This window comes from Procambarus clarkii, chromosome 63 (assembly GCF_040958095.1).
Source record: "Procambarus clarkii isolate CNS0578487 chromosome 63, FALCON_Pclarkii_2.0, whole genome shotgun sequence".
Lineage (NCBI taxonomy): Eukaryota > Metazoa > Arthropoda > Malacostraca > Decapoda > Cambaridae > Procambarus > Procambarus clarkii.
The window spans coordinates 11,495,396-11,513,461 of NC_091212.1; the positions used below are offsets into that span (position 1 = coordinate 11,495,396).

At 38.4% G+C, this 18,066-nt stretch overlaps 1 protein-coding gene across 1 annotated transcript in view; it reads right to left on the bottom strand.

Moving 5' to 3' along the window:
• Positions 1–18,066, bottom strand: part of slo (calcium-activated potassium channel slo) — a gene marked incomplete in the record, with an annotated part of 691,171 nt that overhangs the window by 208,289 nt on the left and 464,816 nt on the right. Inside the window, 2 exon segments of the mRNA XM_069308722.1 lie at positions 1,160–1,315; positions 3,915–4,067. Of these exon segments, the coding sequence (XP_069164823.1) occupies positions 1,160–1,315; positions 3,915–4,067 (309 nt within the window).

The window sequence follows — 18,066 nt, forward strand, 5'->3', positions numbered from 1 at the left end:
AGCAACATGATACAATGATAAATCTGAAAAAGGTAATACATTTAATTCCACAAAATTCTTTAACATTATGCTTGTTTGTTTTTTAAAACTCAATTGTTTTTTAAATTTAAATTAAATTAAATTTAAATATTTTTAAATTTCAACAACTCTCTTAACTATTATACTTAAATACATGACCCTATTTTTTCCCCCTGACAATGACTAACCATGTAACCAGCTCAAAAGCCAGTTAGAGGAAATCTTACCTTTGATTGTTACACTTAACCTCAATCTCTTAGCAGTTCATATCTAAATATGCATTCACGTCAAACTATCCATTCATATTCACATTCTTCCATTTAAAAGCTATATTAATTGCATAAGTAATAACAAAATATACACATTACTATTATAAAAAATACCCAAATATATTATATTAATATTCAAAAACCTCAAATGTCACAGTAAAGTTGTGTAATAAAATCATACAGAATAAGCACCCACTTTACTTACCTTGGGGCAAGGCAGTATAATTTTGTATGTACCTATCTATCTTCTATTTTCTTAGTGGAATTAAACAGTTAATAAACTAATATTGATGATAATTCAATAAAATCATTCAAAATAATATATTTTGATGATACTGATTCTCTTATTAACTGAATAATTACCAACAAAATATTAGACCTTTGATATAACATTCAGCAATGCAATGAAGCCGAGTCACGCTAAATAAGGTGTCCTAATTTTTCCAATGATGCACATATGCTTAAAGACTGCATACAGTATGCAGTCTTTAAGCACTGTGCTTCATTCCTTGCAACACACTGTCTGCTTTATGACAGCACAACTGTCTGCTTTATGACAGCACAACTGTCTGCTTTACGACAGCACAACTGTCTGCTGTATGACAGCACAACTGTCTGCTTTATGACAGCACAACTGTCTGCTTTATGACAGCACAACTGTCTGCTTTATGACAGCACACTGTACTGTACTGCCATAGTGACCTGATTTGGCACTATTACATTTCCTACAACCCCAAAATATTATACATACACAAATACTGCTTTACCTCCTGCAATATTTTTAGATTTTAACAAAATCAGACAGAGGTATACACTTACAATTATGATTTTTTGTTAATAATATGAACACAAATATCTTAATGATTACTTACAGTTTTATAGGATCTCATGGCAAAAAGGTTGGCCATCATTGTAGAAAATCCTGGAGCTAGACATGACTGTGCAATGAAGCCTAATTTGAGCTCTGCTAAGCAGATAACATCATCACCACGTTTCCAGTCCCAAGAGGGAATGTTTAAAAGATAGGCCTGAAAAAAATAAAAATATGAAATGTAATGAAATGCATCTTTCTGGTTGGGCCTTGGTGGCTCCTGGGTGCTTCCAACCTGGCAAGCTTACCCAATTCAATCCACCTCAGGGCCCTGCGAGTCATATATATATATATAAGCTTACCCAGGTTCATAGGAAAAAACCTGACTTCTCCTCTAAAGAGACACAAGAAGCATGGAATCTTAGATCACACTAAGCAAGAAAAGGCCAGCAGAAAGATGGCTGAATAAAAACATATAAACACTATGGTAAGCATATCATCGAAAATGGGACAGCAAAGGCACAAGATTCACCGATCATGTGGTAGTGAAACAATTTTCTGATTAGTTCCACCTGCACACTATGAGGGGACTTCTCATCTTCCTCCTAGTTCACCAACCTTGACACCTCAGTCATATAGCCACGGAGATGGTAAACTGAAGCCTCTGAATTGACAATGGAGGTTCCCAAGGAGCCACCAAAGACACACTAGAGAGAGATGTTTCATTATATTCAATGCTAATGTTACTAGAAGAGTACCACAGGGTTCAGTTCTTGCACCAGTAATGTTCATCGTCTCCATAAATGATCTACCAGAAGGAATACAGAATTATATAAACATGTTTGCTGATGATGCTAAGATACTAAGAGAGATAGGAGACATAGACAATTGTCATGCCATTCAAACTGACCTGGATAAAATAAGTGCTTGGAGCACCATGTGCCAAATAGAATTCAATGTGAATAAATGCCATGTTATGGTATGTGGAATAGGTGAAAATAGACTACATACTACCTACAAATTGTTTGGAAAGGAATTATAGAACTATAACAAAGGCAGAGAGATCTAGGGGTGTTGCTGGATAATAGACTATCAAAAGAGGACCACACAAAGAACATTGTGCGAGGAACATATGCTGTGTTTTCCAACTTCAGAATCGCCTTAAATTATATAGATGGTGAAATAGTAAAGAAACTGTTCATGACTTGTGTTACCAAAACTGGAATATGTAGTTGTATGGTGCCCTTATCTCAAGAAGCACATCAGTAAACTGGAAAAGGTGCATAAGCATGTTACAAAACAGCTTCCAGAACTGAAAAACAAGAGTTATGAGGAGAGGCTAGAAACGTTAAATATACCAAAGCTAGATGATAAAAGAAAGAGGTGATATAATCACCACTTACAAAATAATATCAGGAATCGACCAAATTAACAAAGAGGAATTCCTGAAACCTTCAACCTCAAGAACACACACTAGGCTACTCCTAGTATACGTAACCATGAAATGAAAGCAGGTTTTTCTTAATGGGTCACGGTAAACTCCTTTATATCCAGGGTGAGTTATTATATCCATAATTGCATCATACATGTAAAACCCAGATAATAGTTGTTTAAATCGATTTATGATGATAACCACATTACCCAGTAAATGTTTACCTTTTTGGTGGCTCCTGTAACAACATTTATTAATCTAATAAATAGTATGAAGATAACTGCCATTCAAGTAAGTAATATAGTTGCTCCAAGTTCTCACAAGTTCCATGGCATCCAATGATATGTTCCTGTTAATTCCACATAAGAATTCCCTAAGAATGCCACATTCCAAGAAATTCTATAATAAACACTTAAAGGTTCTCCAATAAACCTATGTGCACTAATTACAACTGATACTTGTTCCCAAGGTTTTCAGGAATTAGTTAAGACAGCTGAAAATAACCAGCAAGTTTTCTAGCAGGCAATATGATTATCAAACTTGCTGCCAGCAACCTGTGTCCAACACTTAGGTAATTACATGGTCAAGTGAAGCATGGATAGAAGTCAAATAAGTATGTGGCAGCATTTATTATGGGCTATTCATGCCTGTGCCTCCTCTTGGGTGGCTTCATCAATCAGTCAATCGGCAGCATTAGTCAAACTCCTATAGTAGTTCAGTGACAAACACTCTGGATATACTGCAGATCTTCTCCAACAATGTAACACTAAATGACACTAGTTTCAACTCTCAGAAGACGCTACACCTTCTTTACAGAGCAGAGAGTTGATGCCAGATGTACTCGAGCTACCTGCTCTCACCCTGCATTTGAGCGCTCCGATCCCATCCACGTTATAGCTCTACATTCTCGTACTCCTTTGAGCTCTCAGCTCTTGACATCAGGCCTTGCACAAACATCCGTGTCTCAGCTATCACATTTCCAACGTTTGACTGCAGTAGCCAAGACTATATTAAATAAACATAAAACCACTATATGAAAATTTTTCCCCAAAATTGTGTATGTTAAAGGGTGATGGATTTGGCCTCTGGACCCTGGTAACATTTGTTTCACAAGGGCCTAGCATGGATTGAACTGGGTGAAGCTTGCTAGGTAGCAAGTACCAAGGAGCCACCACAGGAGCCCTCCCTGAAGAGTTAGCGTGCAAAACAAACTTACAGTAATATATAGATTTTATTTATGTTTTCATTATTTTCACTGAAAACAAAAAAATGTATTCTGACTAATATAACCATGTAGATGCATGAATCAATCTGACATCTGAATGCATAGTCAGAGATCCCTCCAAGCATTTTAAAATGGTAATAAATCATCTACTGTACTAACCTTATTGTGATATTGCATTAGCTGAATAATAACTCTAATATCATCTGAGTAATTCTTGATGGAGATAACACGCATAATATTGGCAGCATCCTCAGCATCAGGATCTTGACAGTACTTATTAGCCAGCACAAGGCACGCATCAGCTTCATGTACCTGCCGTAATCATCATACTCAATCAGCTTATGTTTTGGGTTAACTACTTGTCAGAGACTAATCAGTAATAATAATGCCAAGAACAGGATGTGGTACTTATGCCTTAAACTTTCCTCTACTATGATGATTTGTGCTAGTTAAGCATTTTCATATACTGTATTGTACATGCATCTATTATATTATTAAATAAAAAGTTATGGAAAACTTGCAGTAAGATTACATATTAAAATCCAGACCATTAGAAAAACTAAAAAAAAAACACTCAACATATCACAAAATTCATGGAAATTATTCATTGCCATAAACTATTTATTATTACAGTACTGAATTCCTGTGTTAGATGTAAAGCTCCTGAGTATGCCAATTTGGTTACTCTCTTATCCCTAAACTGCTCTTATCACCCCCAGGCAATTACAGCTGGTGAACCAATTGCCTGTTGAGACTGGTTGCGCTCTGTAATATTCAAACTACACCAATTTTATGTGGACTTCTGGCAACTGTTTGCCATTTTGAAAATAATCCTGAAAGCCTCAGTTTCTTTCTTGGGCCTTAGTAAAAAGACTGGCACCATGCCTGGTGCATTACCATCCACTGACTGATGCCATACCAAATTTCAAGGACTTTTATAGACCTGAAAGATCCTAGTGACAAGAAGTCATCTATTACAAATAGTTACCTTGAAAACTGTTCCTCAGAATATGATGTCATCAATATTTCTTCACCTTACTATAATGAGACTAAAATTATAAAAAAATCCCCTCCCCCAACATCATAAAACAATGTTTTGCGATACAAAGAGGAAAACAAAATATTTAATTTTTTATTTAATTTTTTTATATGGCACCAGGAAATCAGCCTAACTTAGGGTGCACAGTTAGGGTTTTAGTGAAGCATTCAGCTCCTCCCTAGACATCTCCAAATTTGAGCATGATCAGTTCAACCTTCACATCTCCAATGTAGTGAGATTTTTTTCAAGTTGTGTCCACCAAACTATGTATAAAGAAAAATCAGCCACTAGAGAATTCTCAATCTAGCCCAGAATGACCATTAAAATATTCATGCAACTACATACAGAAGACCTTCTCAAAGCAATAATTTACATTAAAGTGATTGCTAAACAATGCTTGACTAAACTGTTATTTGGCTACCTGGTAGCTACCTCAACCTGCCAACAAATGTCACTACCCCTCAATGACAACATAGGAGAACAACAGCTCCCCAACTAGGAGATAAGTACCATCAGTAACATTCAACAGAACTGAAGATGGGTCAAAGAGAAACCAGGCCTTCTCCAATGATGATTATAACCAAAGGACATCCTCCAATACTTTAAATTTAAGTATTTAATGGTGTAAATTATTTGAGTGTCCTATAGATGACTGTCCATATGGCCACTAAGGGCTGGACTGAGTTTTCTTCAGTGTTTACCTTCACTCGTTAAAACTTTCATGTTCTGATTCGAACAACACATCATCCAATTGCTAAATTTTCAGTTTTCAACAGTTTTCAGTTCTTGGGCTATTCTAATTGCATCCACAAGAAAACTTACAAAAATTGCCATTATTTTGTAGACAGATCATATCTGGGGCATGAGTGGACTAACCACAGAGCTTCCTCTCATCCATGAGGGCCTCACTAGAGACAAACATTCATATATTCATCGCTGTTGAACACAATCTTTACGAATATATTTTTTTACTACTGTACTCAAGAGAATTAATTTGTGAACATTAAGACGTCAAATCTGTAGTTATAAGACAACAAATAACTTAGAAAATGCAAAATGATTGTAAACATTTTATGCAATGCTGAGCGGGGCCATGTTTACAGTTGGGAATACACGTTGGTTTGACATTAGTACTGCCAAGTGCTAATATCAAAGTGGTAGCAGTTTGAGATGACTGTCACTGTGTTGAGATGATGAAGGTTGACCTGAAACCTGGCTGGAAGCTGTTAAGTACATAGGGTAACAGGATCCTGCATAAGGAAGCAACTATTTGGTATAGTCAGGAAATTGTGTTCAATATGTTGACCAGACCACGCACTAGAAGGTGAAGGGACGACGACGTTTCGGTCCGTCCTGGACCATTCTCGACTTGACTTGAGAATGGTTCAGGACGGACCGAAACGTTGTTGTCCCTTCACCTTCTAGTGTGTGGTCTGGTCAACATACTTTAGCCACGTTATTGTGACTCATCGCCTGCTTGTGTTCAATATGTACATATTTAACCACTGTAACTTTCAATTGATGGCATAAATGTTGTATCATTAACTAAGCTTTCAAGTGTTGCTTACAATAGGCTGTAAGCATTGAGAGGGATGACATCATCTACTATGGCCTGGCAATGGAGAATCAGTACACAATTTAAACACAATCAAAATCACTAGGCACATTAGTCATTTTTACTCTAAATCTTTAAATGGACATTTTGCCATTATGAACAACAAATGCCATGTTGTAGCAATGATCCCCCTTGTGTCTAGTGGGAAAACAAATTTAGTTGGCATGGCTATTGTACCACCTTACCCCTACATTACAATGGTCCTATGCCAAATAAACATTTGTCATTTTTTTTTTTGTATATAAGTTGCACTGCAGATACCATAAGTTACATTCACATCGTAGTGAGAATGCAATATAGTATTACTTAAGAGGTAACTATCAAAACTTGCAACAGGAAACAATAACAGCAAAACACATATGGATTAATAATTTAAAGGAAGCATCATCTCTATAAAAATAAGACTAACTATAGAAAATGTTTGAATAAACTATTTCTTCCAAAATAGCTTCAGAAGAACAAAAGGGGTAGCTTACCTAAAATGATTTTGCCTAACATAAAATCCTGTAATGACATACATGACATGTTCTTTCTTTGGCAATATAATGTACACTGATAGTCTTGACAACTTCATTTATAAAACAGTATAGCATTATTTCCAATTCATCATTATACATTCACAACCTTTAAAATATATCACATGAAATATTATGTGCATGAGTATGATGTGGCATCCTATTTCTATAACCACACACAACAAATTCAAGCTGTACCTGTTACCTTCAATGAAAATATTTATAGATCATTATGTTCATCATATGTATCCAAAGATATTATATACAAGCATACAGATTTAGAAAAGACATATTGATATATAAAATATATGCCACTTAAAGAGAAAACAAACAAAATAGAAGAACAAAGGTATTATATTCAATAAGATAATCTATTCCGTAAAGATTAAAGAAAAATAAACTGGATATATCAAGAGATTAATGTAAAATTATACATAAATCATTCCGTGGAGAAAATATTCCATAAATTGATTAAGGAAGCATGCATTTAGTATGGGCATTAGGGATTCAATACCAAGAGTTACAGCATACCTGTAGGAGGATCATGCACAATACTCAAGCAAGATTACCATGCAGAGGCTTGTAGTTTCATATGTACTCACTTACCCTTGGAACCGCATCTCGGAGGCATTTTCAAAAGGTCTCCCGAGCCATGGACTGTGTTGCTGCTACTTGGTCTACTCATGGGTCCTAATCCATAAGCTACTGCAGGCTGAGGAAGTGGCCACTTTCCTCATAGGTCACCCAATCCTCATTATTGCTGGAGGGCCAGGCCATCTGACTATTTTCCCATATACTTGCCAACTTATATATTTAATTACCATACCACTTGAAAATCTGATTTGCTAACATTCCCTATGTAACTTTTGAGCTATGCTTATAATTAGGTGAATGCTGAACTGTGTATTTGTAGTTCCAAAATACCTTCCACAATTACTCCTGCCTAAAATATAAAAAAAAAAGTACCTTTTGATACCTTTTAAGGCTCAACTCTCAAAGATTTTCAGTGTCACCTTCTATAACAAAACTAAAAATGACTACCCTCATTAATTGTTGGTGTTCAGCTCTAAACAGCAATAGTAATTATATGGGATTGTTTGTCGCATTTCACACAAAAAAACAAATAAATCATGTACAGCATAAAAGTATCCACTAGTGTATTAACTGCCAAATAAAGTCTTACACTTGCATTGACAAATTAATAAGGACATACAGTGCATAATATGATACAAGTAAAGAACCAATTTATATAGAGCATTGGCAAAAACTTCTAATGAAAAAAATTATTTTTAAATTATGGTGAGGATTTCTTCAAAATATCAGTACAGTACTGTACTATATAAATCAATCAAAATATAAAATATCAGTATGTACAGTACTGTAATTATATATATATATATATATATATATATATATTATATATATATTATATTTATATATGTCGTACCTAGTAGCCAGAACGCACTTCTCGGCCTACTATGCAGGGCCCGATTTGCCTAATAAGCCAAGTTTTCCTGAATTAATATATTTTCTCTAATTTGTTTCTTATGAAATGATAAAGCTACCCATTTCATTATGTATGAGGTCAATTTTTTTTTATTGGAGTTAAAATTAACGTAGATATATGACCGAACCTAACCAACCCTACCTAACCTAACCTATCTTTATAGGTTAGGTTAGGTTAGTTAGCCGAAAAAGTTAGGTTAGGTAGGTTAGGTAGTCGAAAAACAATTAATTCATGAAAACTTGGCTTATTAGGCAAATTGGGCCTTGCATAGTAGGCTGAGAAGTGCGTTCTGGCTACTAGGTACGACATATATATATACATACATACACATACATACATACCAATTGAAAAATGCATACAAGATCAAGGTGAAGATATGAAGACCAGACATCATAACATCAGGGGAAAAAGTAGTTATTGACAATAGAGGATAAAACAAAGAAACATTTGCTAAACTTAAATCATAACAGTGAGGCAGAGCAAATTATGTTTAAATGCCAAAGGACTATTATTTAACCAAGTATCGGATAAGATAAGCAACAGTACTGAATAGTAATTTGTGTTATCCAAAAGCACAATTTAAATTTATAACTCGAATGATATTTTGAATGCATTTACCATTACACCATTCTGACCTTTATTACAGTGATTATTTAATTTGTAACTTAATTATTGAATTTTAAACTATGAATCTTCATCAAGAACAAAATTACAATAGAAGAAGGCAAATGAATCACAGCATGAAATGAATGATGAAATATAGGCCTACTTTGTCTTGGTATTCCTGTCTATTTTGCCTTGGCTTTCCTGTCTATTTTGCCTTAGCTTTCCTGTCTATTTTGCCTTGGCTTTCCTGTCTATTTTGCCTTGGCTTTCCTGTCTATTTTGCCTTGGCTTTCCTGTCTATTTTGCCTTGGCTTTCCTGTCTATTTTGCCTTGGCTTTCCTGTCTATTTTGCCTTGGCTATCCTGTCTATTTTGCCTTGGCTTTCCTGTCTATTTTGCCTTCAGTTTCTTGTGTCTCAGCATTAAGTTCTTCCTTTTAGGTCTGTTCTCTTTGAGCTTCCACGTGTCATTGCTAACAAGAATGAAGCTTAAAACACAAATGTAAGGAGTAAAAGTAAGATCTTCACACCATAATTTAAAAAATATAAATAGAAAACTTATAAGCACAATAAAGACATGATTTTTGTTTCAGTGAAATGCGATTCATTGCCCATTTGCTAATATTTTACAAACACTGACTCAACATGGGGAAGAGCGTAGAAGTGGGGCAGAGTGTAGAGCAGTACCACATTAGTCAAGAGCGAAAAGTACGAATATTACTGGCTGATGATAGTAATAGTTTGGCAATCCCAGACATCAACAGTCTTAAGCAGCATTAGCATTAAGGTCATTTTCCTGATTCAGTAATAAATGGAAAATGAGAATAAATACAAATGACCTAAGGCTTATAGTGCCTGAAGGTTACACAACAGAGCGGCTACGACATTAAATGACACAGCCTATTACATGATGGGCTAGTTAAGGTGTGTAGCAATAGCCCAATAGGATCTACGCCGCAAAAAAAGAACATCTCCACTAGTGTTACACTGATACCTGCATGGGTCGTAGCTTTCTGACTTAATTTGTGGACAACACATAAATCATCATGTCTGTCTGAATTTAATACATCTTGTTGGTACGCTTTTATATTTTAACAGTGAAAGAAAGAGTACCAAGGATATATCATTAGACAATTTGAATAAAGAACCATGCAGATTTATTGCATACCCACAAAAGAAACAGGTTGCTCACTAGCCATGTAAGATTTTGTGTAACACAAGATTACACAGATGGAGCAACATGTGAGGTACAACCAGTACACCCATGCGCCATTACACAACGCTTATCCACACACTGAGTACAACAACAAACACCTTAAGAGGCTGCAAACCAAACTGGAGAAAATACTAAATGGAGACACTGTGACTTGTACCAAAATACTACCAGGCAAAAATGCCAGAGCAGTAGATAAATCATGTCTGTGTTTCCACCCAAATTTTATCAATACTCCAGGAAGGCCTTCAAAATGAGGGTCGTAACTACACAGCTGCTGCGCCCATGAGTCGTATCTTAGCAGTAATTAGACTTGGTGGCTGTATTTAATGAGGGACATTTTGGTCCCAAATTACTTACTGAAGAATTTGGTATAGTTTGTATTTTTTCCTAAAATGTAATGAATATCCATAGTTTTGGAAATTAGAATGATATAAACATTTAGCTAAAGAAGACACGACTCAGCTACACAGCTTGATTCCACCTAACATGATGAGATCACTCATCAATCAGGGGCAAGATTACAAATTTATGACATATACTGCATTAATACGCGTGATACACATTTGATGCTGCCATCACCTTCCATTATAATAAAAAACTAAATATCTTACAAAAACAAATTTTTTCTTACGAAAACAATTTTTTTTATCAACAGTTAAGATGTTTATTTTCTACAATATTAAGTCACTGATACTACAACTTTTTAAATATTAATTATATGAGTAAAAATAATGATGCTAGGAAAATGTAAAATATGGTACTGTATTTGTGAATAGACTATATGTAGATATCACTCTTGCATCAATCTTACGAATTATGAACATAAGTGATAAAATAAAATTAACCTACGTACAACTAAAATGCCATAAATTATCTTTGACATTGATTGTAAGCTATGATCTTAATATCAATAAGAAATAAGGAAAGATAATCATGAAAACAATCATGGATAAAAACAAATTGGAGACTTAAAGCATTGCTGAAAAATTATAACAAGCATTAACTGCATTGAAAAAATAGAAAATTGTTCTATAACAAACAAATTTGATAAATTTACTTTAGATGCATCAGATTCTATTACTAAAAGATAGATTATATTTCTTGATTAAGTAACTGTTAAAAGGAAGTGCTAAGTCACGATGGCTCTATAGAAATATTTATATTATAGAATATTTAATAGTTCCTCAAAATCACGGTAGATGGCAGAGTGACGGTCTCGCTTCATGCAAGTCGGCACTCAATTCCCGAATGTCCATGGGGCTCGGCACCATTCCAAGTCCCATCCCCCCCATCCCATCCCAAATCCTCATCCTGACCTCTTCCTAGTGCTATATAGTCGTAATGAATTGGCACAAGGATTTTATTGAGACAAATGATTGAAAGAAACGGTGAGGAAATCAAAATTTTAGATACTGAATAATTGTAAACAAGATGTTTAACTGATATAAAAATACTCTTTATTTATGTGTATATAATGTATGTGTGTTGGATTGTGTATAATAATTCCATATCCAATATGTATAATCGGAATTTAAATAGAAAAATGTATTACCTCTACAAGCGTAGTAGTATTGTACATGCATATGCTAGTTAAAAAATAACAACAAATTAATACTGTACCACTATTATTCTTATGTATGATAATGGCCTTACTGTGATGGAACCAATAAAAAAAAGGCTTTGGATATAAGAGGATATTTGCTACATGAATGTTGGATAAACTTGTCACTTTTAACCAGCTTATTCCTTTTCAATAAAGGTATCTACAAAATGTACATAGAATAATTTAAACTTACCATTAAGATTTTGTACTCAACCACGAATGTTAGTCTCATCATGAAATTGCTAGTGCTTTCAGTTAGAATGTGATGTAAAGTTAATAATTCGGTATCACTAATAGTGAAAGGCATTTACTTAAACCTCAATATTTATAAACTCAATGGATTAAGTGATATGGTACCAGAGTGACCTAATGTATTACCACCAGATATAGTAAGCTCATTCATTTAAATTTTAGAAGTCTGTGGTAATTTTGATTTTAGAAAGCAGCAGCAAAGAATAATATTTATGAGGTTAATAGTTACAGTGTTATTGTCATGCTGCATTGAGACAATTATAATATTTTGTAGTTTTGTATTTAAGCACGGTACTGAATACGGCATCTTGCAATAAACCAGCGTTGAATGAAATGCATCATCAATTTCTGGGTGAACCCCAGTGGTTCCCTGAAGGTATATGCTAAAATGGTGACCATCTACTAGGTCACATCAGCCGTAGAGTTCTAGAGGCCTACCAGAGACCAGAGCCAGAACCCCCCCCTCCATCCCCTCACAGAGGCACAGGAAGCAGTGACATTAATTTTTGAAACCTAAAAGGGGAAGGCAACCAGAGTCAGCAAGTTAAAATAAAAAACTGCTAGATTTAAAAAGAGGCCAAATGCTCAAAACTAGCCAGGCTGGCTCAAGTGGAGCAAAAGTAGGCCAGAGGTGAAACAAGGCACAAGGCAGCCTGCAAAATGGTGCCGAGGTAGTATCAACACTGAATGCAAGCTGTAGTAGGTCTGCCAACACAGCAGGTTATGAGGCAACAATATTTGGCACGAGATGCCGATCAAGAAAAAGGCAAGGAGAGCACCACATTCTCAGAAACTGAAGAACAATGAAAAAGTGAAAGGAAGTTATGAAATGACCACCATGAATCATCATACTGTGGCCGAGAAGAAGAATGTAGGTGGGACACCATCAAAGAAGTCACCTACTCACTGTAAAGATGGAGACAAAGATGCTTAAAAAGAAGGTTGGGCCAGCAAAGTATGTTATCGAGCTAACCTTCTGATAGGGGTGGAGCTGCAGAAAAATGCCCGGGTTCGAACATCAAGCAAGCAGTGAATGAAATCAAGACTAAGCCAGCCACCAGAGAGCCAAAAGGATCACTCTTCAAATCCTACACCACTCTAGCCAGAAGGGTAGCACTCGAACCTGGCAAGGACCAAAAAGCAACAGGTGGATCAGGTAAAAGAGGTACAGTACAAAAACCACCTCGACCAGTCCAGCCGAAAGGCATCTACCACTAAGGCCCCGAGGAGCAGAGCTGTGTACAAGGGAAGGCACCAATTCCATACCAATGTAAAGAGGTCAACATCCAGGCACCCATATGTCTCCCAAAGCCAAAGAAAGGAGGCTGCATTGATTGTCCATTCCATGGAAATGTGATGCAACTGGGACAGACCATTTGTGAGAGCATTGGACACTCCTTGGACACTCACTAACAGCATGGAGAGCCAAACCCTGAGAACCCAGCAGATACGCTACTTGAAGTGTCCAGCTACAAAGAGAGAGGGACTGAAGAACTCCCCCATCCCCGGTTGAGACAATGAACCACGGGGGGAACAGTCTGAATGGAGCCAGAGCATGATGCACAGCGGAATTCGAATCTGCAGTGCATTCCACATGATGACAAACTCCGAAACTGCACTGTACACTTAACAAAGGTGAGGAGACCAATGACCCTGGCCAGCTTGATGAGTACGGGTCATAAAGCCCAAACCCAAAGTCAAGGAGTCTGTGAAGATGTCAAACGAGGGTGTTAAAAACCAAACCCCTGAAGAGGAAGCTGGCGACACAGCAGCCAGCAAAGGGCCATTGGGGCTTGCATTGATTGACCATGGCAGCAGCAAAACAGGCTGCCCACGAGGTACCAGAACAGCTGCTGAAGACACACCATGCCAAGAGAATAAACTGCGCAAGCAAAGTTCAGGCTCTCACACAACTACTTGAGCAAACCATCGGGTCACCTGGGGCCAACTTGACACCAACAGACAGCAGTGCTGCAGCTATGTCAAGGATGCTAACGGAAGAGAAAGCAAAGCTGACTAAGAGTCCCACATAAGGCCCAGCCAAAGCCCAAACCTGGGACAGAACCAACTGGAACTTCTGCCAGTTCACCAGGAACCCGAACCCAATGTTATCTTGAGATAATTTCGGGACTTACCGTTCCTGCAGCCCGGTCCACAACCAGGCCTCCTTTTTGTTACACAACCCCCAGGAAGCAGCCCGTAGCAGCTGTCTAACTCCCAGGTACCTATTTACTGCTAGGTAACAGAGGCATCAGGGTGAAAAACTTTTTGCCCATTTGTCTCCGCCTCCACCGGGGATCGAACCCGGAACCTCAGGACTACAAATACGAAGAGCTGTCCACTCAGCTGTCAGGCGCCCTGACAGCTGGGCCTGGAAAAAGGATAGGGACAGCTGGACCTAGCAAGCTAGGAAAAAACAAGATCCCTGGCTAGCAGACACATGGACCAGCTGGGAGCCCAGACGAGCCAGTCTTTGAGGTAGGACAAAACCTACCTCAAATGGGTAACAATGATATAAACTAAGCATGTAAACACGCATGGAACCAGACTAAGCCCCAAATGGGATCTAACCCAAAAGCAGTAAGCCTGCCACCCCAAGAAAAAAAAGTCAGTCAGTCCCTGAACCTTGGATGTATTGGGATGTGCCAATATGCAGATCCAGGGAGACCATCCAATCATCCTTCTCAAGAACATGGACCTGGGAAAGAGTGGTCAACTGGCTGGGGGTTGAACTGGTTAAACCATTAAAGCTTGAAGATGAACCAGAGGTCTGGCGAGTCACGTTTTGGGACCGGGAAAATGCAGAAAACCCACTGAAGTGACACAGTCGTTTCGACCATGATGGAAGCTACCCTTCCAAGCTGACCCGATGGGGGCAAGGAGAAGAAGCCTGCTCAGAAACACCCGAACCCCTAAAAGGGGACTGACCAACGCGACCTGAGGAAATGACTTAAAATGCCCAAGAATCGTAGAACCAGGAATCAGCAAACCATGCAAGCTGCATCCCTCCAATACCCAGTCAAAAGGGAGAACTGTGAAAGGGCCAGCATGACCCACAAGAAGCCAATAACTTCTGAGCAGAGCAAGTATGGCTCTGACTCGACAGAGATGAACTGGCTGAGAGAAGTGCCTACAAGCTGGCATCTGGCTTCACAGATGGCCTACAGCACACAAAACCGCAGCTCTAACCGACTGCCTCCTGAAATGAAAATGAGAACCTCGAGAATAAAGAAGGTCCGATATAGGTAAACAGCCTACAGCCACTGATGAGAGGAACCACATCCTATGGAAAGAGAGGAAAAACAAGAAGGCAGACGAAAGGGCCAAGGCAAGTGCTAAATCCAAAGATTGGGCCAACAAAGCTTGATGTCAAGTTTAGTGGGTGGCAAACAACATGGCCACTGCATCCTAGCATGAAGGTCATGCACCACAAGTACTGCCAACAATAAAGGAACCTGGACATAGCATAAGCATAACACAAGAGCCATGTCTCAAGAAAGAATGGGAGAGCAAACAGGATATCAATGAGGGGCATAAAAGAGGAGCACCTGGAAACATTTTTAACACAGTTGACACCTCACGCCACTCAAGTATGCAGGTCCAACAAAAGTTGCGAAAAACACAAAGTGAGAATAAGGGATTGTCTGCCCAACCTGTCCTCTTACAAAGAATGTCACTTTTTGCTCATATGCATTACATAAGGCCAAAAACTTTTGTATTAGAAAATGGAAGCATCTTGCAAAAGTGATATACTGTTCCATTTTCTGTTTTGGGTCCTCTGGTAGGTTAGGAGAGGACACTTTAAATTGACCGTTTTCTTGATTTTGGGAACCTTAGAACGGGCTGGTCTGCTAGCCAGGAAGACTCTGGAACCTCGTACACATCCAATAAGGAGGAGACCAAACAGAAAAGAGGCAAGGTCCATCAATGAGGCATAATCTGGGTCTCGCAGGAGGTATGCAAACATTGCTTCATAAGCCAACAAAGGAAGGACCCAAGAAGAAGAAAACCCCCAGAAGGATGATCCTAATGAACCCAAAAGTATGCAGAAACTAACTCTGTGAGGAGCTGTACCCAAATCATATTCATACAAGGAAGAGGGGATATGAAACCTAATCCACCTGCAAAAGAAAACTCCCCTTTGAGGGAATGGGGAACTATGCAGAGTCAAACAGGACCCAGGGGCCTATATCTTACTTCCTCCAAGCCCCTAGAGCCGCAGTTATGGGTCCGAGATGAAGCTGGTGTTTGAGCCCACCACTTAGGATAGAAAAGTAGAGTCCGAGGGAGAAGCCTGTAAGGAAGGTGGGGCTGAGTGAAAGGAAGACCCAGAAGCGTTGGCAGGACCTGCCAAGCTATCTGCCTTTGTGCCTGATTCAGAAGTGGCAACCCACAGAACTGATAGAACCACATCTCTCACTAAATCCAGCCCCACCCCGAAACCCTCGGATGCCTTGGCTGGAGGCAGAGAACCAACCCCAAAAGGGAAGAGTTGTGGATGAAGCCAAGGTGGCATTTACCAACACCTCCAATTCCAGGTTCGCCTTATTAGGCAAGCCTAGGGTGTGTACAGTGCAACCCCCTTGTTGCCCCTTTGGCTTTTCTTTTGGTTTTGGATGGTTGGGTTGCCTGCATTGATGGAGTTTACAGCATACCAGACCCCAGTGCCTGGGCTTCCTGTAGGACTCATTCACCCTGCAAGCCCTGGAAAACCCTTGCCGGCTCAGTTGTACTATGGATATCTCTTCCGAGTCCGCTCTCTCTTTGCGCAAATTTGAGGGTTATTCATTGCCTGTGCCACCTGCCAACATTCATACACTCTGCCTCTGCCATGCTGCCTGTTGGGTCGGTGACACCTTCAACCCTGAGTCATGTGGAAATTATTTTCTCATGTGCTCCAGCTCACTCATTACTCTGTGGAAGTCTAGAGATATCAGGCCCAGTGTTTGGTTAATGTCCACAGTCTCAATCAGTCATTTGTTGACTTAGGACCATGGCTCTCTGCTTGGATTCTCTTATTTGTCCTTGTGCATGTCCCCTCTCCTCCTGACTGGTTATTACCTTTTTTTTGTTCTCTGTGGTTAGTAAGCTTAAAGGGACCATTGGGAGGTTCCCCAAAAACCCAGTGTTTAATTAATGTAATGAAATGCCTCTTTCTGGACAAGCCCAGGAGGCTTCCCTGACTCCCTCCTTCTCTACTCGGTTAGTTGGCTCACCATCAGGCTGTTCATCAGCCTCAGAACTGAGTAAGGAAGATGGCTGCATGTGCCGACCACCTAGTTTTACCATTTAGTATTGTGAATGTCACTAATTTTGAATGTTTCTATTGTTCTGTAATTACCTAAGTGTGGTTACAGGATGAGAGCTACATTTGTTATATCTTCCCAGCACTCTTTATCATAAACTTTGAAACTACTGACGGTTTTGGCCTCCACTGCCTTTGCACTTAACTTGTTCCAACTGTCTACCACACTGTTTGTGAAGATTCATTTTCTTATATTTCTTTGACAGCTTTGTTTAGTTAGCTTAAATCTATGACTTCTTGTTCGTGAATTCCAGGTCTCAAGAATTTTTTTGTATCAAATTTGGCGAGTTCCATTACTATTTTGTACCAAATGATCATATTAACTATTTTTCTTCTATCTTCTAGTTTTGGCATATTTAATGCATCTAACTTCTCCTCGTAGCTCTTGTCTTTCAGTTCCGGAAGCCATTTGGTTGTAAGTCTTTGCACCTTTTAGTTTGTTGATGTACTTCTCAAGATATGGGCACCATACAACTGCTGCATATTTAAACTTTGATCTCACAGAGGTCATGAACAATTTTTATATTATTTCACCATCCATATATTTAACAGCAATTCCTAAATAGGAAAGTGTAGCATAGGCTCCTCACACAATTTTATTCATGTGGTGCTCGGGTGATAGATTCTTATTTTGAACTACCCCTAGACGTCTTTA